This window comes from Trachemys scripta, chromosome 1 (genome assembly GCF_013100865.1).
Source record: "Trachemys scripta elegans isolate TJP31775 chromosome 1, CAS_Tse_1.0, whole genome shotgun sequence".
Taxonomy (NCBI): Eukaryota; Metazoa; Chordata; order Testudines; family Emydidae; genus Trachemys; species Trachemys scripta.
Window position 1 is genome coordinate 306,877,233 of NC_048298.1, and position 22,707 is coordinate 306,899,939.

At 43.7% G+C, this 22,707-nt stretch overlaps 1 protein-coding gene across 1 annotated transcript in view; it reads right to left on the reverse strand.

Annotated features, from left to right (window-relative positions):
* Positions 1–18,725, reverse strand: part of IFT88 (intraflagellar transport 88) — a 93,852-nt gene extending 75,127 nt beyond the window's left edge. The window contains 10 exon segments of the mRNA XM_034758779.1: positions 34–136; positions 1,665–1,769; positions 6,754–6,844; positions 9,900–9,969; positions 10,057–10,120; positions 10,834–10,887; positions 13,866–13,922; positions 15,954–16,016; positions 17,553–17,648; positions 18,584–18,725. Of these exon segments, the coding sequence (XP_034614670.1) occupies positions 34–136; positions 1,665–1,769; positions 6,754–6,844; positions 9,900–9,969; positions 10,057–10,120; positions 10,834–10,887; positions 13,866–13,922; positions 15,954–16,016; positions 17,553–17,642 (697 nt within the window). The 5' untranslated portion in view covers positions 17,643–17,648; positions 18,584–18,725.
* Between the last annotated feature and the right edge of the window lie 3,982 nt (positions 18,726–22,707).

Consider the following 22,707-nt stretch of genomic DNA (forward strand, 5'->3'; position numbering starts at 1 on the left):
CATCAATATCAGGCATTTTGGTGTGTAACTTACCTCCATTGCTGAACATCTTATTTTTCACTATGACTTGATATGTATTTAGTGCTTCAGCATACATTTCATTAGCAGAATATTGGCTGGCCAAGTTGAAAAGAACCTGTAGAAAAAAGAAGGGAAAAAAAAGAAAAGAAAAGAAAAAAAAGAGAATACGTAACATAACCACATCTCTCTCTCTCAAAAAGTAACCAATATGAATCAAAGCATCCATTAGAAAAATTTTAATATACAAAATAGATAGAAAGATGCTTTAATATATTTGTTGACTGTGTAGCTCTTTCACCAACAGAAGTTGGTCCAATAAAATATATTACCTCATCCACCTTGTCTTTCTCATACTTCCCATTTTCCCAGTTATCTAAGGAAGAGGTAGCAAACATTTTGCATCCTAAATATGTCGGTACATAAGCTGTGGAGAACACACAGGACAAACATAAAATGGAATTTTTTTATCTGCAAATGTATCTTGTAGTAATGTGTTCCATGGTCTAATTGTGTGTTGGGTGAAAAAGTATTTCCTTTTATCAGCTTTGAACAATTTTGGACTTTCAATTGAATTGAATGCCCCTTGTTCTTGTATTATGAGACAGAATGAACAGAAGTTGCCTATCTACTTATTCTATACCAGGGTGCCCAAACCATGGCTCCCAAGCTGCATGTTAACTCTTTTACAGTTAAAGTGCAGCTTGCAGAAAACCATATGTCCCTCCCCCCATTCTCCGCCTACCAGACTTGCGGGGAGAACGTGGGGCTTCTTCCCTACGGCAGGCTGGTTGGGCTTCAGCCCTGCAGGAGGCACCTGCCGGGGCTCAGGACTTCAGAAGAAGCGGGGCTCAGAAGATCATAAGTTTGGCCATCCCTGCTTATACTGTTTGTTATTTTGTATACTTCTATCATGAGCCTCATGATATCCACCTATTCAGAGGAAGCTATCCCTTGCCAAAAGAACTCTCTTCACAGTTAATGTTACTTTTTAGGCCTAAATATGAGTAAATTATGAGGTGAGGTTGTTATTAAAATGTTTTTTTATTTGTAACTCATAGAATGTGTGTAATTTTTAGCGTAGTTCAACAAGGCGTACGCCCCTATTTGTGGTCTATCTGCTCATGAAGGGAGACTTCTGCAAGATGCTATTAAGAAAAACAGACAATCCTTGTCTGCATCCAGATAAATTATATCCATCACTTTCTTATTTTTAATTTTTTAACTTACCTTCAAATATATTATCAGTTTAGCCTGGCTTGACATATTCTTAGTGAAATATTTCCAGTACAGTATTAACTAATGTACAACTTTAAATTCTCCTTAAATATTAGGGCATAGACCCTACATAATCTTTTCTTAAAGCCTACTACCAATTTTAAGAGTTGAAGACAAACCCTTAATTTTAAAATTATCATTAAGCTTTAGGAATATTAACAACAACAAAAGTACCCTTTAATTGCTATTTTCCAAAATTACAGTAACTATTTCTAAATATACAGTGTATCTGATCTGGAAATTTGTTCTGGGAACTCTCAGAAAATACGTGCATTACAGCAAATTCAATTTCATTAAAAAGGCATGTTACTGAAAAGTACACTTTACACCCAGATCTTATTCAGGCACACAGACATTTCAGCACTTACTGAGTAAGTGAGATCTAAGTTGATGTTTTCTGGAGATGCAATTTGTTCACGTTGCCTCACCAACACTCTTTCCTTTCTTCCAGCATCTTTTGCCTTTTCCAGAGCCTTAAAGCAAATATTACAGTTTAGTCTTGCCTTCTGTCTTCCCTCTCAAGACCCACTCCCATATATTTAAAATAGAAATTAATACATTATTTTCATATATATATTTCCTTTATGCACACAGAGCATTTGCACACACACACACACACACACCTTATAACAGCTAAGCACAGGGCCGGCTCCAGGCACCAGCACAGCAAGCAGGTGCTTGGGGCGGCCAATGGAAAGGGGCGGCATGTATGGCTCTTCGGCGGCAGGTCCCTCAGTCCGTCAGAGGGAAAGACCTGCCACCGAATTGTCGCCGAAGAATGAAGCGGCAGCGGCGGAGCTGCCGCCGAAGTGCCACTGATCGTGGCAAAAATGCTGGAGCCGGCCCTGGATAAGCAGTAATATTACACAAAAAGCATGTTTAGATTAAAACAATATTCCGAAAGAAAATTCAGCAAAGCAACCTCCATAATACACTAGTCACCCTACAGTTAATGCAGGATCTCAAAAAGAGCATGAGAAGTAATGTCATAAACAAAATATGAAAACAAAAAACAGTCACACCATTTTACTTAGGGCCAGATTTTTAAAAGTATTTAGGCCTAATAACTTAAAAAAAAAAATAAAAAAATCTAGCCTTAAAACACTATGGCCTTGTCTACACTGGCTAGTTTCTGCGCAGTAAAGCAGCTTTCTGCATTGTAACTCCTGAGGTGTACACACTGCCATGCCACTTAGTGTGCAGAAAATGCGCAGTAGCAGCGCTGTAAAAAAGCTGCCCCAATGAGAGGCGTACAGCTTTCGGCACTGTGGCTACAGTGCCACGGTTCCAGTGTAGACACCCTGGTCGATTGCAGTACTGCGATTGGCCTCTGGGAGGTGTCCCACAATGACTGTTCTCACCTCTCTGGTCATTGGTTTGAACTCTACTGCCCTGCCCTCAGGTGACCAACCATGAGCTCCGCCCCTTAAATTCCTTGAGAATTTTGAAAGTCCCCTTCTTGCTGGCTCGGTGACGTGTGCAGTGGTCTCAGCCCATCTTTCCAGGTGACTATGCCTGCTCCACGCACCAGGTGATCCCCCGCTTGGAGCAATGCCAAGCTGTTGGACCTTATCAGCATTTGGGGAGAGGAGGCTGTCCAGTCCCAGCTGCGCTCCAGACGTAAGAATTATGATACCTACGGACAGATTTCACGATGCATGACAGAAAGGAGCCTTGGGTGGGATACACTGCAGTACAGGGTCAAAGTGAAGGAACTGTGGAGCGCCTACCACAAGGTGCAGGAGGCAACCTGCCACGCCGGTGCTGCACCCATGAGCTGCCGGTTCTACAAAGTGCTGGACATGATACTCGGTGGTGACCCACCTCCACTGTGAAGGCCACTATAGATACTTCAGTGATTCATGTGCAAGTCGAGAGTGGACCGAGCCAAGAGGAGGAAATCTTGGAACGAGGATGTGTAAGTGGGAGAGGGACCCAGAGGCAGAGGAAGACTCGGAGGTCAGAGATGCATGCAGCCAGGAACTCTTCTCTACCCTGGAGGCGGCTAGCCAGTCACAGCTGTCGAATCTTGGCAAAGCACAAACAGGAGAGGAGGCACCTGGTAAGTGGCTTTGATTTTGGGAATTGCTGAAGCGAGTTGTTAGGGGCAGGAGGGTTGCAGAAAGCAGGCTTGTGTCTGTATGATGTGCGTACCACCACATGTCCAGTCTGAGCGGCGGAACAGGGTGTTGATTGACTCCCTTACTTCACAGGAATCTGCCTCATGAAGATACTGGGCAATCTGCTGCTGCAGGTTCTTTGGCAGAGCTGCTTTGTTTCTTGCCTCATTAAGGGTAATTTTCCTATGCCACTCTGCCATCATGGGGCGGGGGGAGGAAGGTTGACAGTGCTGCACACAGGCGAGCTGCATAAGGGCCAGGGCGGAAGTCGCAGTCTTGGAGAAGACCCTCCCTTGATTCCCTGCTCACCCTCAGCTGTGAGATATCTTCCACAATAAACACAGCCTGTGGAAAATGTGGGGACAGGAATGATTATAAGGCCCCCCCTACAGTGCTGGCTCTCCCCTAAAGCCACGTGCTCAGTGTACAGTACAGTCCTGGAACACTGATTTACCCAGCCCCTGCGATTACTCACCATTTTGGGGGTCTTGTGGCTCATGTGTGCTTGCCTGGGGTCAGCCAGTTAGTGACAGGTATGTGAATAGTGGCTGTGTTTTAAATCACCGAATCAGTGGTCTGTGTGTTGCAAACAATTCTGCTCCTGTAAAATGTTGCATTTTGACTTCACAGATATGACCGTGGGAGCCCAGCCTCCCTCTTTGTTATTGCTGGCTGAACGGCTGCACAGAATTAGAAAGCGGCCATGAAGAACTGAAGAGGACTTTCTGGATGATGTCATGATGCATTCCGCAGCCGAAAAACAAGAATTGAAGGAGTGGTAGGACAGCGAGAAGAGGGACCAAAAGGAGAATGCGGCACACCAAAACGAAGCCACAGAGCAGCTTTTAAACGTTATGAAGCACCAAGCAGACACGCTCTAAGCGCTACTAGCACTGCGAATCAAGCATTTCTACACCCACTCTCCCCTGCAGCTGCTGTCGCAAAACTCTTTCCCACGCGCAACCCAGACACTGCCAACACACTCTTATCAACCTCCTGGCTCCAGTCTGTACCTGCTGCATTCCACTCATCACAGTCCAGCACTGCAGATTCCCAGTACCCCCTGCACTCAACACCCACCCCTTTGCAATTTAGTCTTGCTAAAGTACAGTACCTGAGGCACTGTACTACAAAGGAGAAGGTTGGATATGATACCTGGACATACACAAATCTTTAACCGTCCCAGGACCCCACCTCCTCCTGGGACCCTACCTTCCCCCTCAGTGCTGATTTTTTTTTGTCTCTCTCAAGTTGTTGTTTTTTAATAAAAGAATTGTTTTGGTTTGAAAGCAATCTTTATTTTATTAATTGAAAGCAGAGCCCTGCAAATCAACAGGCAATTTTCTTAAACCTTCACAGTGCATCGTCTGCACCAATCACAATCACCTCCTAGCATTACAAGTACTGCACTCCCAAGCATTGCAACAAATATTAGTGGATTTAAGCTTCAAATTGCTGCCTCACGGCATCCCTAATCCTTATGGCCCCGCACCGCACTGCACTCCTCTAATAGCCCTGGTCTCTGGCTGTTCAAATTCAGCCTCAGCGGTCCAGCCTTGAGTGAAACTTTCACACTTCCTTTCACAAATATTATGGGGCATACAGCATATGGCTATAAGCATAGGAATATTGTCATCAGCCAGGTCCAGCCTCCCATATAGGCAGTGACATCGGGCCTTTAAGCGGCCAAAAGCACACTCAACAGTCATTCTGTACTTGCTTAGCCTGTTGTAAAACTGTTCCTTGCTGCTGTCAAGGTGACTTGTGTACGGCTTCATAAGCCACGACATTAAGGAATAGGCAGGGTGTCCCAGGATCCTAATGGGCATTTCGACTTCCCCTATAGTGATCTTCTGGTCCGGGAAGGAAGTCCCTGAACAGCTTCCTGAACAGGCCAGTGTTCCAAAAGATACGTGTGTCATGCACCTTTCCAGACCAGCCTACGTTAATGTCTGTGAAACTCCCACAGTGATCCACGAGCGCCTGGAGAACCATAGAGAAATACCCCTTCCGATTAACGTACTAGGTGGCTAGGTGGTCTGGTGCCAGAATTGGAATATGCATGCCATGAGGGAGGGTCCAGAGGGGGGTCTGCAACTAGGGAAGCCCATTTGTGCAAAGCCATCCACAATGTCACGCACGTTGCCCAGAGTCACGGTCTTTCGGAGCAGGATGCGATTAATGGCCTTGCACACTTCTGTCAACAAGAGTCTAACGGTCGACTTTCCCACTCCGAACTGGTTAGCGACTGATTGGTAGCAGTCTGGAGTAGCCAGCTTCCACTGTGCAATCACCATGCGCTTTTCCAACGGCAGGGTAGCTCTCATTCTCGTGTCCTTGCACCGCAGGACTGGGGCGAGCTCATCACACAGTCCCATGAATGTGGTTTTCCTCATCCGAAAGTTCTGCAGCCACTTCTAGTCATCCCAGACATGCATGACGATGTGATCCCACCACTCAGTGCTTATTTCCTGAGCCCAAAAGTGGCGTTCCACTGTGATCAGCACCTCCGTGAATGCCACAAGCAATCTTGTGTCATAGCTACTACGCGTGGCGAGATCAATGTCAAACTCCTCTTGCCTTTGTAGTTTAAGGAATAACTCCAGTGCCACTCGTGACGTGTTAGTGAGAACAAGCAGCATGTTGGTCAACAGTGCGGGATCCATTCCTGCAGACCAAAGAGGCAGAGCAGAGGGCGCAGTACACAAACTGTTGAACGATGGCGCCAAATGCGGATGGAAGGGATTGCTGGGATGCGAAGCAATGCATCATGAGGCATTGGGACAGGACCCAGGATGCCCCGCGACCCCCTCCACCTTCCGACAACTCAGCAAAAGAGGAAGAGATGCTCTGTGGGATAGCTGCTCAGAGTGCACCACTCCAAATATCTCTGCAAGTGCCGCAACTGTGAACATGCTATTGTGCAGGCAGCTGACACTGCGAACACACTACAGTGGTTTCCCTTCAGTGTTCTCTGAGCGGCGCTGTAACTCTGCCAGTGTAGACATACCCTATGTGACAGCAGTGATCATCATTATATAATATTAGGCACATTATCTTAGCATTTCCAAATATCACTGACTTGGGTGGAGAGGAGAGAGAGAGAGAGACACACACACACACACAAAGCATCAAGCTTCTGTCTCCTTTGTGGCAATGCAGACCACGACCACAAAATCAGCCATAACAATATCAAAATTAAGACAACCTAACTTTAACAACTGGAAATTTTATGACCAACCAAAAGTCAATTTAACATTTAAAAAGCATATTTGCATGTTTGAAATGTCCCTGCATATAATAATATTAAAAGACAAATGAAACCCAGATAACTTACCAATTTTAAGTCTCCACAGCTGTTGGCAATGCAGCTTTCTTCAACCAACTCATTCACTTTTTTTTCTAACTGTCTAATCTTTTCTTCTGGACTAAAATTGGGTAAATAATGGATCATTTGTCTTATGCAAATACCAGTAATAATAGAAATATTTTTGAATACAGTATATTAAAAATAATGTATTATAGCTGTCCTGGGTCTCATTAACATGCCATAGCATCTGACATTTCTTAATGGACAATACAACTGTACAAGTGGCCCTTTGTTACTGCACTATCAAAAGTTCTATCAATAATGTGAGCTAGTGAAGAAAAAGAGAAGATCCTGCAGTTTTACCATGTTCAGCGAGCGATCCATTTAATGACAGAAAAGAGGTTTGGGTTATTGGGCTCTAATCCTCTTAATGTAACAAGCCTCAACTTGAGCTGTTTGGATAAAGATAGTATAGATGCATGCATTGGGTGAAACTTTCAAGAACCCACTGGAAATCCAATAACGCATATGTACTATTTTAAAGAGCTAGTTTAATCAAAAGTAGAAATTCAATTTGTAATGATAATTTTTTAAACAGTGTTAGCACAACTTTTCATCAAAATTACAGATTTTATCAAAAGCTGTGATTGATCCACAATTATTTAATCTGTGACAAAAAATTAGCTGCGTAATAATCTGATTATTTCCCTTCTTTCTCCACTTGCAGCATGTCCCACTATCCCTGGCATTCAGGAAGCCCAATGGCCCTGCATGAATCCCTCCTCCCCAATCTGCTTTGTGCCAAGTCTCTATCTAGCACCATCCAACATTTACACTAGACTAGTAACATTCACCACCTCAGTTCTGGAATAGGTGAAGTCTGTTTGGGTTATGAGATCCTGGAAAGAAGGAACAGAGGGAAGAAGTGGTAACATTTCCTGTGTCTTTCCTAGTGGGAAGATACGCTGAAATTCCTGCTATCAGTCTACAAGCACCACTAGCATCCCTTGCCAAGCAAGTACTCTTCCAGTCCTCTAATGGATCTGATCCTCTTCTGTACCACAGCACTCAGTGATGACAAAAGCCACACCTATATTCAGAATCCCGAGCCACGGACAGAGCACAAAATACAAGAGTGGGGTGGGAGGAAAGCTAGGTTTTTTTTAACCACTAGAGGCTCTATTCTCTTTCTGCAGGATATGAACAACCATGACTTCAACAGGAATCACACAAACCCCAAGCCTGCAAAAACCTAAGGACACACTTAACTTTAGTACCGTAAGTAGTTTCATTGAAATCAGTGGTACTATTTATGGTGGTATCACATTGGTCCAATATTATTTAATATTTTTATCAACAATCTAGACGATTACAGAAAATCTTTTGTGGTAAAGTCTACTAGGGTGACTAGACAGCAAGTGTGAAAAATCAAGACAGGGGGTGGGGGGAATAGGAGCTTATATAAGAAAAAGCCCCAAATATCGGGACTGTCCCTATAAAATCGGGACATCTGGTCACCCTAAAGTCTACAGATGACACAGATTGCTGGGATAGTAAATAATAAGAGGGATAGGTTACTGTTACAGAATAATCTGAATTACTTGGTTACCTTGGAATCTGTGAATTCCCCGGGTCATCCCCTTCCTACATGGCCATGGAAAGAATAGAATAGGATCCCTGCATTGCTGTGAGCGTGCTCTTAATCAGGGGTGGGCAAACTACGGCCTGAGGGCCGGATCTGGCGCATCAGGGCTTTGGATCCAGCCCACGGGATTGCCACCCCACCCCTGTGGCGCAGCAAGGCTAAGGCAGGCTCCCTGCCTGCCCTGGCCCCGCGCTGCTCCCGGAAGCAGTCAGCACGACGTCCCTGCAGCCCCTAGGAGAGGTGGGGGCCGAGGGCTCCACACGCTACCCTCAACTGCAGGCACCGTCCCCCACCGCAGCTCCCATTGGCCAGGAACGGGGAACCGCGGCCAACGGGAGCTTCGGGAGAGGTACCCATAGGTGAGGGCTGCACATGGAGCCCTCTGCCCACTCCCCAGGGGCTGCAGGGACTTGGTGCCGGCCACTTCCGGGAGCGGTGCGGGGCCAGGGCAGGCAGGGAGCCTGCCTTAGCCCCATTGCGCGCCGCTGCCACCCCGGAGCCACTCAAGGTACGACACACCGGGCTGGAGCCCGCACCCCAAACCACTCCTGCACCCCAACCTCCTGCTCTGAGCCCCCTCCCGCACTCCACACCTCTCCCTGCACCCCCCTTTGTCCTGAGCCCCTTCCTGCACACCGCACCCCCTCCCACACACACCGCACTCCTTCCCGCACCCCAACTGCCTGCCCCAGCCCTACATTCATGGCCCTGCATGCAATTTCCCCACCCAGATGTGGCCCTTGGGCCAAAAAGTTTGCCCACCCCTACTCTTAATACTTGCTGCTCCACATTAGGACAATGAAAATAATCAAACCCCATGTTTCAGGACGTCAGCAGGTCACCTGCAGGGAACAGGACGGAATCTCCTGACCTGATGCACTACTGGTCAAATGTATTCTTAGGGTGGGGATGGGGTTCACTTTCTTTTGAACCATCAGAGATTGGACCAGTGCTCTGAGATGGTACAGAGAATCGTCTTAGATGCCTGGCTGGAGTTTCTTGCTGACATACTTAGGGTCAAACTGATGGCTAGATTTTGGATTGGGATGGAATTTTTTCCCCCTAGGTAAGACTGGCAGGAAACTTAGGGGGTTTTCACCTTTCTCTGTAGCATGGAGCGTGGATCGCCTGCTACGCTTACCTGGGCGTAATCAATTCCCTGCCACTGCAGGGGCCTCAGGCATTGGCAGCACCTCGGTCTCTTTTGTTCTTTGCCTGGGGTACATAACAGTTTAGCTTCCCAAGGACCGAAATACTTTAGTCGATCTAAAATAACTAGACTGAACATAAGGATATCTGGGTGACAATTAATAGGGAAGACAGCGTAGATGATCTAATGGTCCCTTCTGGCCTTGAACTCTATGAAATCTAGTAAAGTTAAGCTTGTGCATGTTTGCAAGATCTGGGCCTCTTCCTGCAGAAAGAGAATCTGGCCCTTAGGCTTCCTGAGTACCATGTTGTTGTGATTTTTCTAAGAACACCGAAAGCATTTGTGGCAAAACAGAACAACAAAAACATGGCTACATACGTATCTTCATTTTTCATTTCTAAAGGAGGAGCAGGACCTCTTGCTTGACCAAGGGGATCAAATACAGAACCTGCAAATTAACACATGGCACTGAGAACAGTAAATTCTACGACAGACAGTGAATTCCACGACAGACAATGAATTCTATCCATCCTACCTCTCAAGGCTGCTTTAGTGTAACCTGCTGCATGAACTGCTGTCAGAGGTCGAGCAACTCCATCCTTAAATTAAAAGAAAAAGACATTTTTATAATTGAAAATATTCTGAAAACCAAAAATGGGGGAAAAGCAGGGGGATAAATTACATATTGGAACATAAGTGGGAAGCATACTTTATGGTTGATACAGCCTGACCTAGCATCAGTAAGCCTTGTTTACGCTGACTAGTGTCTTTCACAACCCTTAGGTATACTATAACAGACTCTACAGTAGCAAAATACATAACTGAATTATTTCTAAGTAATAAGTTACAAACAAATTGTTTTATTCACATATCTTATTCCAAATGCCTTTTTACATAGATAACCCTAATCCTTTTTGTTTTTGTTGCCGATAATTTTAACATATGCCATATAACTGTCTCTGATTTTTAAAATATTCTTCTTAAGGGCTGTCCTGTTAAACTAGTGGGTCTGTAATGTGCTGTCACATGCTGTCATGCTGAGTGTCAAGAGTTCTTTTTTTTCCTGGGCAGCAAGGATTGAGAGCCCTGAGAAATTAGGGGTCAGATTGAGTAGAATTGGACAAGACAAAGAGGCACAAGCTGTCTAGAAACCAGCTGTAATTCAGTAGCTGAGAAATCCCCAAGCTTGGGAGAGTTCACAGCTGGCAAAGAGACAGCATATCCACCTCCTGGAACATTTGCATTAAAAAGAGAACGTTCACAGTATAACTTCAGCGTACTGAGCCCACACTCAAAGTAAATAAAATATTACCTGTATAGCTCCTGTCATTGGTCTTCCCATTGATGACGATAATGCGGTCTTTGACTACCAAAATAAAAAAATATTAAAATTAAGAATCATAGGCTCTTTTTCTACTTTAGAAGTTTAGAACCAAAACTATAAATACTTAAATACGTAGTTGTTTCTGTCTCATGAATGTACAACTTTAGGATATGATCCTGCTCCCCTTGAAATCAATAGCAAAACTCCCATTGACTTCATTGAGTCAGGATATGCTTCTATTGGAGGGCATAAATATTATGAAGGTACATGATAACAACTCCATAGTTATGGTTGAGTTATAAAATGGATTTAAAATTTAAATAAATTCCCTGTTTTTCTCTAGAAGTAAGAGACAAGCCTTGTAAAATTTCACAGATTTACGCCCTTTGAATTTTCTGTATACTTTTTGTTTAGTCTCTGTTCACCATTTTTTAATGGGCTCTGGTTGAAATTTGTCCATGGCAATTGTACATTTCATTATTGACTTTTTTTTAATTGTCAATCAACACAAAAATTAGTAGAGAGGTGTATCCTGATAGACCTGGTACAATAGGTAGTTTTTATTTTTTAATTAGATTTAGGAGGACTTTGGCTGTTGTTCATGTTATAACTATAAGTTATATGCTTTATACCTAAACTAGAAATGTAAATATTGTTTAAAAAGTTAACCATTTAAACGATTAAAATTCTATTGGTTAAAGGGTTAATCAATTAAAGGGGGGAGGAGCTGGGGTTGTTCTGGCCGTTGAGCCAGCCATGGGGCTGGGGTCAGCTGAGGGCCAGTTAACCAGTTAACATTTTATATCCCTAACCTAAACCTGATAAAATGGGGCCAGGTGCCCATAAAAGCTTCTTCACTGTGAGCTATGCTTTTCTGCCAGATTTTAGCCTACAACAGAAAAGATATACAAGGGTTAATTTGCAACAGATAATTGATGATATGTTTTCCATCAGCAGATACACTTCTACCCCCTTCCCTGCCACTTAAGCATCTTCATTTATAAACAGTAACGGCTGCTGCATGCATAACACACGACAGCAAGTGAATGAAAAGTTAAGCCACCTAATAGTAAAGACCATCTACTTCTCCACCCACAGGCCCCCACCTTACTGTTGTGATAACTACTGTATACCGTAGATCATGCACCACAGTTTAAACTCTGTCTCACTAGAGATTCTTTCTGAATAAGATATTTAAGATACATCCTTTCCTATCTAGCCACACAGTTAAAACTTGTACTCTCACTATATTGCATCTTGATTACTGCATCATTCTTTTTCTGGTCTTAACAAATGCAATCTTGCCCCACTCTTATCTATTCATAATACTGCTGCAAAGATCATTTTCCAAGCCCACTGCTTTGACCATGTCACTCATCTTGTTGATTCCCTTCACTGGCTTCCTCTTCTCAACTGTATCAAACATAAGCTGCTTGTCTTCGCTTTCAAGGCCTTTCATGACACATCTCACGTGCTACCTATCATCTCTCTTCCAGTATTGAAAGGTTGACTCCTGCCTCCAATCATCTCATTATGTCAGCCTTTATTGAACACTTGTTAAATTTTCAAGCACCTTCATGATTTCTCCCAAATTTACCCCGCATGCTTGGGACAAGCTCCCTATAAACATCTGAAAACTAACTCATTATGCCCCTTCAGAATCCTCCTTTTCAGTGAGGCCTACAAAAACATTGACAACAGTTAGACTGTTGGAGTGCTGAGACCACAGCGTACCAGTCTGACCATTTTGTCTCATTGCTTCCTTATACTTCCTCATTGGTCTGTTTATATTTATCTTTTTTCTCTTGTCTTATATTTGGACTGTAAACTCTTGGGGCAGGGAGTGTCTTTTTGTTCCATGTTTGTACAGTGCCTAGCACAATGGGGTCCTGGTTCATGACTGGAGCCCTTACCTGCTATAATACAAATAATAATAATGCCAGCCTTCCATTACCATGGGAACTGCCCCTTGCACACAGCCCTTTACTAAACTAATTTCTCCAAACACCACTAATTCCTACACCAAATATCCACAACTATGAGTGTGTGTGTGTGGGGGAAATAATCTGGTAAAGGGGTGTGTCCAGATCAAAGGGCAGGGACAAAGGAAAGCCTACAGTTCAGTGACTTTCAATGGGACTTAGGCGCTTTTGAAAATTCTAACCAGCGAGCTTGCCTAAGAGATAGCTAAAGCAATATACCTGTCTAGAGAAGCACATACTTAAAGGATCTAAACACTGAGGAGAATGAGGAATTTTAAGGTGTTCCGAGAGAGTGTAACTAGAAGTAATGACATCAAATTAGACAACAGGAAAATTATGACTATTGGGAATAATTTCCTAACTGAAGTCCAGTGCACTGTGGAATAGTTTATAAGGGTAGTTCCATTGCTTGAGTTATTTAAATAGGACTAGATAAAAAGCACTCAAGAATGTTCCTTCCAATTTAATCTTGCAATGGCAGTGGGAGCCACAAGATGACCGAAGAGAAATTAGGCATCAAATATAGCTATAATTAAAGTAATTAATAATTAGTTATTCAAATGATCTTGTCTATATTTAGGGTTTAAGTACTAGAAAGAAATCTGTATAAAATTAAATGTAATTTGAAAATTCTTTAAAATTTAATATTTACCTTAGCATCATGCAATTTCTATAGCATACTCCAAAACTGTCCACCACATAAACACAAAGGGTACAGTCCAATTCCCTCTGCAATCAATGGAAGCCTTCCCATCAATTTCAAAACAAGTTCAATCAAACCTTTAATGTTGGATTCTGCCCCCAATTCAGTACCTAGGAAGCACTGTCGTGTATCTTGAAAAATCAGTAACTGTGACTTATCCAAGTGCACAGCTGCTGATATTCAAAGTTAAGCAATGAGTGTGGCTCACTGGAGGAAAGGATTGAGACAAAAAGAGACAACACCGTACATAGGCTTTAGAGGATTGTATAGACTCAAGCAAGACTCCAGGTAGAGCCTCTCTTTGATTAAGTTTAAAACACAGAACTAAAACTTACCCCAAACCCAGTAGCTAAAGGTCGTGAAGCTGATGTGCCTGGAATTTTGGCTGTCATCTTGGTAAAAAAAAACCAAACAAACCATAATTAATCCAAATGAGATTACTCAGTCTTTTTTACATTGGTTAATAAAACAAGTTCACAGAAATGATCATACATTAAAAAAAGTACAGAAAGTTCTATAGTGATGTCTCTATGTTCAGTTTTATTCATATAAATCATAGCTCCCTCTTTAAAATACACCTCTACCCCGATATAATGTGACCCAATATAACACGAATTAGAATATAACGCGTTAAAGCAGTACTCCGGCGGGGTGGGGGGGGGGGCAGGCTGCGCACTCCGCTGGATCAAAGCAAGTTCGATATAACGCAGTTTCACCTATAACGCGATAAGATTTTTTGGCTCCCGAGGACAGAGTTATATCGAGGTAGAGGTGTATGTACCTTTCTGGTGATTAAACTGCACATGATTCTTAACGGTTTCAGATCTTGTTTAGAAGCACACAGTCCTTACAACAGAATACAAATTTCAAAAGTAGGGTCTACATATCAATTTTCCATTTATTTTGAAAAAGGGTGTAAGAGTTTTGAAGTCATAACTAAATAAAAGTAACCAACATTATTTGAATAAAATTAAATTGTAACAACACTCCAGAGTTTGGTATATTATACTCCATTCCACCCTTGAGGTATGCCAAGGCCAACTTCCTTCTGAATGGATGCATTATGTGGGGACTCTTTAGAATCTGTCATTTCATTCTAATCAATATCTGGCTCATTTTATCCTTTTATATAGGAATAAGGTCAGGCCACTCTGCCATGTCGCTTTTAAGGATTTGAAGGATCCAACATAAAGACCTAGATGGGATATGTAGAGGAAGCGGTCCTGGGAACGAACAATGCCTGGAAGGAAATCCTGTCATTGTATCTTTAAGGGCCTGGGGCAGGATCCTTGCAGAGAGGGTGGAGCAAGGCTCCACCATTCCCCCACCAATTGGGAATGAGCTGGGAGAAGGGGACCAGCATAAATGCTGTCTCCTCTGTCATCTCAGGGAGCTGCCTGCAAACACTGAAGAGAGTAAGAAGGCTGCCTGCTGGATCCTGCTAGCATCAGGATTAACTGATGAAAAAGGGGCTAGTTGAGGCAGAAGCTGGCTAAGGCCCTACAGCTGGCTAAATTATAACCCAGCCCCAAGAAAGAGGATTGAGGCTCTTGCTATGAGGAGACTGACTGGCTGGCTGTTTCATTAATATATATCCTGCTGCCCCAGGAGGGATTGTTTGAAGCATAACCTCAGCTCCAGGAGGAGGTCTCCTGAAATGGGACAAAGAACTGACGAGGAGTCTTATAAGGAGCCAGAGCAAGGTGACTTTTGTTAGTTCCTCCAGGTAAGTCACACTTTGTAGAAACTTAATAAATCAGACTCCACAGAGGGGTGCATGCTCTTGAGTCAATGTAAATCTGGTAATTGATTGAAAGAACCCAAGGGGGAAGGCACATAAGGGTGTGTTGGAGAGGCTCACCCCCTGACAGATAAACACAAGAACAGCCAAACTGGGTCAGACCAAAGCCCAGTATCCTGTCTTCCGACAGTGGCAAATGCCAGGTTCCCCAGAGGGAATGAACAGAACAGGTAATCATCAAGTGATCCAGCCGCTGTCGCCCGTTCCCAGCTTCTGGCAAGCAGAGGCTAGGGATGCCATCCCTGGCTATCCTGGTTAATAGCTATTGATGGACCTATCCTCCATTAATTTATTTAATTCGTTTTTGAACCCTGTTAGTCTTGGCCTTCACAACATCCTCTGGCAAAGGTTCCACAGGCTAACTTTTCCCCATCCACATATTTAAGAAATAATCATTTATAAGAACCATACTTACTGTATGGTGGAAGTTTAAAATCTCATGCTGTAGCTCTAATAATTTTGGCCTTGTATCTCACATAAATGGCTAAACATTCTATCATCATTTTAGAAATGTACTGAGACGGAGACTTGCCCAAAGGCAGTGGGTGGCAGAGCCAAGATTAGAATCCAGATCTCCTGAGAATGTTTAGAAATATTGCAATATATTTTAAAATTTACTTACTGGGGGTCTTCTACCATGACTAGTTCTCACAGCCTGCTGAAAAGCTGTGTCATTTTCTAAATCCTGAAACAAAACAAAAATGTAAGAACTATCCAAAGACAACAAATAAAAATAAGTAATTTGCTCCTACAGTGCTTTACTATTGCCTGGGAGATGAGGAATAGGAGAGGGAGTGAGGGGAGATACCGAGACTTGCCTGGTGGGCGGGGAGGGGAGTGGGCAAGCCAGTTCCAGGCTGGAAAGGGAGCTTGGGGGTTCCTATCTGCTCCCAGGCCTGATTTTGGGCCCTGCAGCAGTCCCTTCAGCCCCTTTTGGTCTGACCCTCACCTCTGCCTCCCCTTCATCCCCACCAGGCATGCAAAAGTATATGTGAGGGTGGAGCCCCCAATATTTCCACTGTGGGGGACTAGCTCCGGTGTTCGGATGCCCTTGGATATTGCCAAATTACAGTTTGTAGTGTCAATAAGCTATGATTATACCACTAAAAGAACTTTTAGTTTACACAGAACAATGTCAAAACAGAGTAACCACTGAAGAATAGTAAAACACTGGGAGGAAATTGAGCTTGATTTATAATAGTTAGTAGTTACCATACACAGCATTTTTATTTCTGTCTAAAGGGCTGTACAGGCACTAATTTGAATGCTTAACTGATCCTAGTGTGCATCTCATATTGCTATTCCATAAACATATATTGGGTATTCCACTATTTATATATTTAAACATGCAGGATGTAGTATAAATCTTACTAGCTTATGGAGGAGGACATAGTGTATTTTCAATATGCTATAATGATCAATGAACTAGATGACCTATTATGTCTTTTTCCGGCTCCGCTCCAGCTCCAGGCAAAAACCTGCAGCTCCACTGCTCCGGAGCTGCTCCACACTCCAGCTCCGGGCTCCACTCCAAAGCCCTATTTTACATGACTTATGAAATCATGGAATCATAGAAATATATAGGTGCATGTGGTGAGGGACAGCTTTAGGGCAAAAGAAATGAGTTCTAGAATACTGGACCCAAGAAGTTCAAGTAGTTCAACATTGAATAGAAGCTATTAACTGAATGCTTAGTCTGCATTCTTATTTAATTGGGTTAAAATGATTTTATGCAACAGTAGTTTTCCAAATATAATTTTATTTTGATAAATTCTTGATTTTATTCAATTTAATATGTAAATTTGACTCAAAGAAAATCACAATGTGGTCCCATTGAAGGTGATGTCAAAACTCCCATAGAATTCAATGGGGCTAGGATTTCACCCCAGATGCCAAAACACAAACCTACTAAACCTCTGCTTTTAAACTGTTACAATTTAATATTTCATAAATTCTAATCTTCACAGCAAATAGACACTGGTTGAAGGTGCATAACAAAACTATCTCAATAGAAAACCGGCAATGAAATTATAACCACTCAAAATGATCTCTGAGACTTTTGATAAATCTTGATGGATGGGTGGAAGAAAACTAACTTCAAAGCAGTGATGCTTGTTGGTTTGTTTCTGATCATATCTAAAGCACTATCAGAATGCCAACTCCAGTGAAGATTGCCTTATATCATACACATATATAACTGAGAAATGGTAACTAGTTTTACCTCTGTGTCAAAGGTGGGGTTATAGTCATTGTAGCCAGAATAAAGATCATCTTCATCTGCTTTAGGTGCCAGGTGGACATTTTGCATCATTTTTACCTGAGAAACATTAATTATGCCAAATATTTTCTCAGCATAAGTCTGCTTACAATTGTAAAATTATGAATAGTACTAAGCTTTTTTTCGTTCACAAGAACTAGAACTTCAGACCTAATCCAAACCTCACTGAAATCGAACCCTGACTTCAGCGGGTTTCAAATTAAACCCTGACAAAAACGAACAGGAGTACTTGTGGCACCTTAGAGACTAACAAATTTATTAGAGCATAAGCTTTCGTGGGCTACTGCCCACTTCTTCGGATGCATAACGAAGAAGTGGGCAGTAGCCCACGAAAGCTTATGCTCTAATAAATTTGTTAGTCTCTAAGGTGCCACAAGTACTCCTGTTCTTTTTGTGGATACAGACTAACACGGCTGCTACTCTGAAACCTGACAAAAAGCTTCAACACAGACTTAAAGGGACACCGTCCCCTTGAAATCTAGTCTGTCTGAAAAAGTAACAAGCCCCGCTGCAGTCAAAGAGCTTCTGAGCAGATTCGAAGTACCCGGGGTTAGGAGAACGGACTAATAACTGGCCCGATGCGCTAGTCTTGCCATGCCTGTATCTGTGGCAGGGAGACAGAACTGAAGCTCGCACACGCCGGTCTCTGAACGCTCGCCCCTCGCCAGCGCTACACGATGCCGGACAGAGAAGAGCCGGGGGCTGGTGGAGCCCCCGCCCCTACCCCAGCCGGAGGGCGAGGGGCCCCACTGCGGTACGTCGCGTACAGACACCGCGGGAGACATGGGCGCCTTCCCAAAGAGCCAGGGCGACTGACCACGGCACGGGGAGGGGAGGGGAAGGAAACCGTTAGACTGTAACGGCGCGATGCGCCGTTCGCCCCCGGTTCCCCAGTACGGCCCCCGCCCAAAGCCCGCTCCGCAGCTGCTCCTGCATCGACCCCAGCCCCGTTATCTTCCCGCTCAGCCCTCTACCTTGTCCGGGAGCCCGCCCTGCGGCCCCGCTAGCAGGGGAGCCGTTAACAGGCCCGCACCACCCGGGCTCCGGGCAGTGGTCACTCACACGATCCCATCCCATAATGCACCGCGGCGAGCGGAGCGGGAGGGAGCAGTGCGTCCGGTTGCTAGGAGACGAGAGCGTCTCGATGCGGGCCCAGGTCCTTGTCGCGTCAGAAACAGCCTCCTGCGAGGCTCTGCCCTTGCTGAACGTGCGCCAGCGATTGGCGCATGCTCAGTAGCAAGTCTGGAAGCCGTGGCTCTCACTCTGCCCTGACCCTCAGTTTCTGCTCCCTGAGCGAAGGACGGGAGAAGAGCGGGGCCAAAAAGCGGAGGCGAAAGATCCACGGGGTTTGTGCTGCTCCGCAGCGCCCTATACAGGGCTGTGCTGTTAGAGGCCTCCTCTACCCCAGTGCCCCGGGCTCTAGCTGTGCCACGTGCGTCAGGGAAGCTGTAGATACCTGCCTGCTGGAGACTTGATTCTGAGGCAGGTCTTCCTTTTCCCTGCTAGGGTAGGCAGGTTCAGCCGTGAAACCCAGTCAGTTTCAGCAAAGCCAACCCCCGCCCCAAAACACACCAAACAGGCAACCTTGGCCTTGCTGAATGTGGAACAGAGAAAGGTGGAGGGAGCAACGCGCACAAAAAGGAGACGCTCCTTCATGACCCACAGTTCGCAAAGAAAAAGATTTGGAGGTGGGGGGGGGTGGATAATCAGCTGAACATGAGCGCCCAGTGCCAGGCTGTGGCCAAGAGAGCTAATGCAATCCTGGGATGCATAAATGGGAATCTCGAGTAATAGTCAAGAGATTATGTTTACTTCTGTATTTGACACTGGTGCAATTGCTGCTGGAATACTATGGTCAGTACTGGTGCCCACAACCAAGAAGGATGTTGCTAAGTTGTAGAGGGCTCAGAGAAAAGCCACAAGAATGATTAGAGAGTTAGAAAACTTGGCTTTAAGTGATTGACTCAAGGAGCAAAATGTATTTAGTTTAACAAAGAGAAGGTTAAGGACTGACTTGATTAGTCTACAATTACCTAAATGGGGAACAAATATCTAATCTATCAGAGAAAGGTATATCACAATCCAATGACTGGAAATTGAAGCTAAACAAATTCAGACCAGAAATAAGGCATACATTTGTAATGGGGAGAGTAATTAACCACTGGAATAATTTCTCAAGGGTCATGGTGGATTCTCCATCACTGACAATTTTTAAATCAAGATTGGATGATTTGGGGGGATTTCTATGACCTGTGTTATACAGGAGGTCAGACTAGATGATCACAATGGTCCCTTCTGGCCTTGGAATCTATGAATCAATGGGAAAAAAGATTAGTGAAAACTTTTAGGCCCTGATCCTTAAAGAGAACTGTGTGGACCACTGGGATAGATCAGGCACCTAAATATTTTGGTTGATGTAGGTTGACTATTCCTGTTTGATCCTTCTAGACTTCTGTGTAGCATCCATCATCATACCATCTGAGACACCAATCCTTCAAACACTTATGCATGTTCCTAACATTATGCATGACCTATTGAGGTCCCTTCCAGTCCCATGATTCTATGATTCTATGTGAGTACTTTATGGGTTACGTTAAGCATGTTTACAAATTGTAGCCTATGTGCTTACCAAGGGGCAGCATAGTCTTCTGCTCATCTTTCCTCACTCTTTAGACCAGAAAATTAGGACGGATGATGGTAATCCTATCAGAATATGCTTCCCCTCACTCACCTTTCCTCATCCCCTGGTTCAGGATAGCAAATTCTGACAGATGCTCATCTGTCAGTATTTGCTACAATTGTACCTGAGAAGAAAGATAAGCATTTTGATAGGGAGGCAAAAAATGAGATGCCCTCAATATGGGAAGTGTTTTCTGACTCCCGCACTCAGCATCCTGCCAATCATACAGTGCAGAGGCTGGAGTCCCGGACGATCTAATCTTGACTGCCCGCTGAGAAAAGTTTGTCTGCTTTATTGGGAGTGATGAGCATTGTATGCTTAGCATGTGTATTATGTTTTGGTAATTCTTAATAAATGGAGGTTAAGGATATTACTGTGTAAGGTTCTTTCACTGGTAAAAGACACTTCAAACCTGCAGAAGATTATGCCCTGAGTCCTAGGAATTGGGTAAGGGTGGCCCTAAGCTCTAGGAACTGAGTAAGGGTAGTTTCCTTTCACCCTGAGCCCTAGGAACTGGGTAAGGGTTGGGGTGCTTAAATTAACTGGGTTATGCCTTGAGCCCATGGAAAGGTAAAGGTGGGGTGCCCTAGAGTGTGAGGGTAACACATTCTGGAAACTGTTTTGCTATGTTTCTCTATATTGCATATAATAGAAAGTCATAACATTTATAACTTGTTTATTATTTGTATTGCCGTAGTGACTAGGAGCCCTAGTCATGGACCAGAACCCCATTTTGGTAGGCATTGTACAAACACAGAGAAATGGTCCCGAGCCTACACCAAAGATTTTGCAATCTAAAGCCATGTCTAAATTAGAAAGTTTTCCTGGTAGAACATTACCGACATTTCTATGTCAGTAGAGCATGTGCACACTTAGCAGCCTTTGTTGCTATGCTTCCTCACTGTCAGAGGTTCTGTCAGCAAAAGATGTGGTGCAGTATGTTTACGTATCCTAGTGTACCCAATACCACCTGTGACGAGTTGGATCACAGAACCCCCTTGGGAGCTGCCACCTGATGTGCCAAGACTACTTCTATCCCTGTTTTCCCTGCCAGCTCAGGACTCCAGCACCCTGTCTTGCTGAGCCAGTCACTCCCGTCTGCTCCAACAAAGACCCAGGGTCTGAATTACTTGCCCCAAAGCTGCAGGTTTACCTGAAAACAGCTCACAGAAGTGTGCTTGTCTTTAGCACTCAGATGCTCAACTCCCAATGGGGTCTAAACCCAGATAAATCCGTTTTACCCTGTATAAAGCTTATGCAGGGTAAACTCATAAATTGTTCACCCTCTATAACACTGATAGAGAGATATGCACAGCTGTTTGCTCCCCCGGTATTAATACATACTCTGAGTTAATTAATAAGTAAAAAGTGATTTTATTAAATACAGAAAGTAAGATTTAAGTGGTTCCAAGTAGTAACAGACAGAACAAAGTAAGTCACCAAGCAAAATAAAATAAAATGCGCAAATCTATGTCTAATCAAACTAAATACAAGTAATCTCACCCTTAGAGATGCTTCATTAAGATTTTTCCTCAGACTGGACACCTTCCAGGCCTGGGCACAATTCTTTCCCCTGGTACAGCTCTTGTTCCAGCTTAGGTGGTAGCTAGGGAATTCTTCATGATGGCTCTCCTCCCTCTGTTCTGTTCCACCCCTTTATATATCTTTTGCATAAGGCAGGAATCCTTTGTCGGTCTGGGTTTCCACCCCCCCTCACTGGAAAAGCTCCAGGTTAAAGATGGATTTCAGTTCAGATGACCTGATCACATGTCACTGCAAGACTTCAATACCCACTTGCCAGCACACATATATACAGGAAGACTCACAGGTAAAACATAGCCATCTGCAGACAATGGTCCTTGTTAATGGGAGTCATCAAGATTCCAAACCACCATTAATGGCCCACACTTTGCATAATTACAATAGGCCCTCAGAGTTATATTTTATATTTCTAGTTTTAGATACAAGAGTGGTACATTTATACAAATAGGATGATCACACTCAGTAGATTGTAAGTTTTGTAATGATACCTTACAAGAGACCTTTTGCATGAAGCATATCCCAGTTACATTATATTCATTTATTATCATATTTTTATAAAACCATATAGACTGCATAACATCACACCACCATCCGGTCCACAGTTTTGTGGGAAATTTTTGCAGTTCATTGTGGAATACCAGCAATACATTCAGGAAATTATGGGAGCTCGGGGTTAAATTTCTGCAATTCCCTTTCTTCCAGCCCATAACTTTTGTGACTTTTTAAAAAATTGCACAGTTCTTTGTGCTGCTCTTTCAGTGTCTGTTATCTTGCCATCCAGGATCACCTTGCACAGATTGGAGTTATTGTGTTTGTTTTAAAGACAAGTCTCATGATCCTTCTATATTTGCAGAGCTTCAGTGACAGCCACTGCCA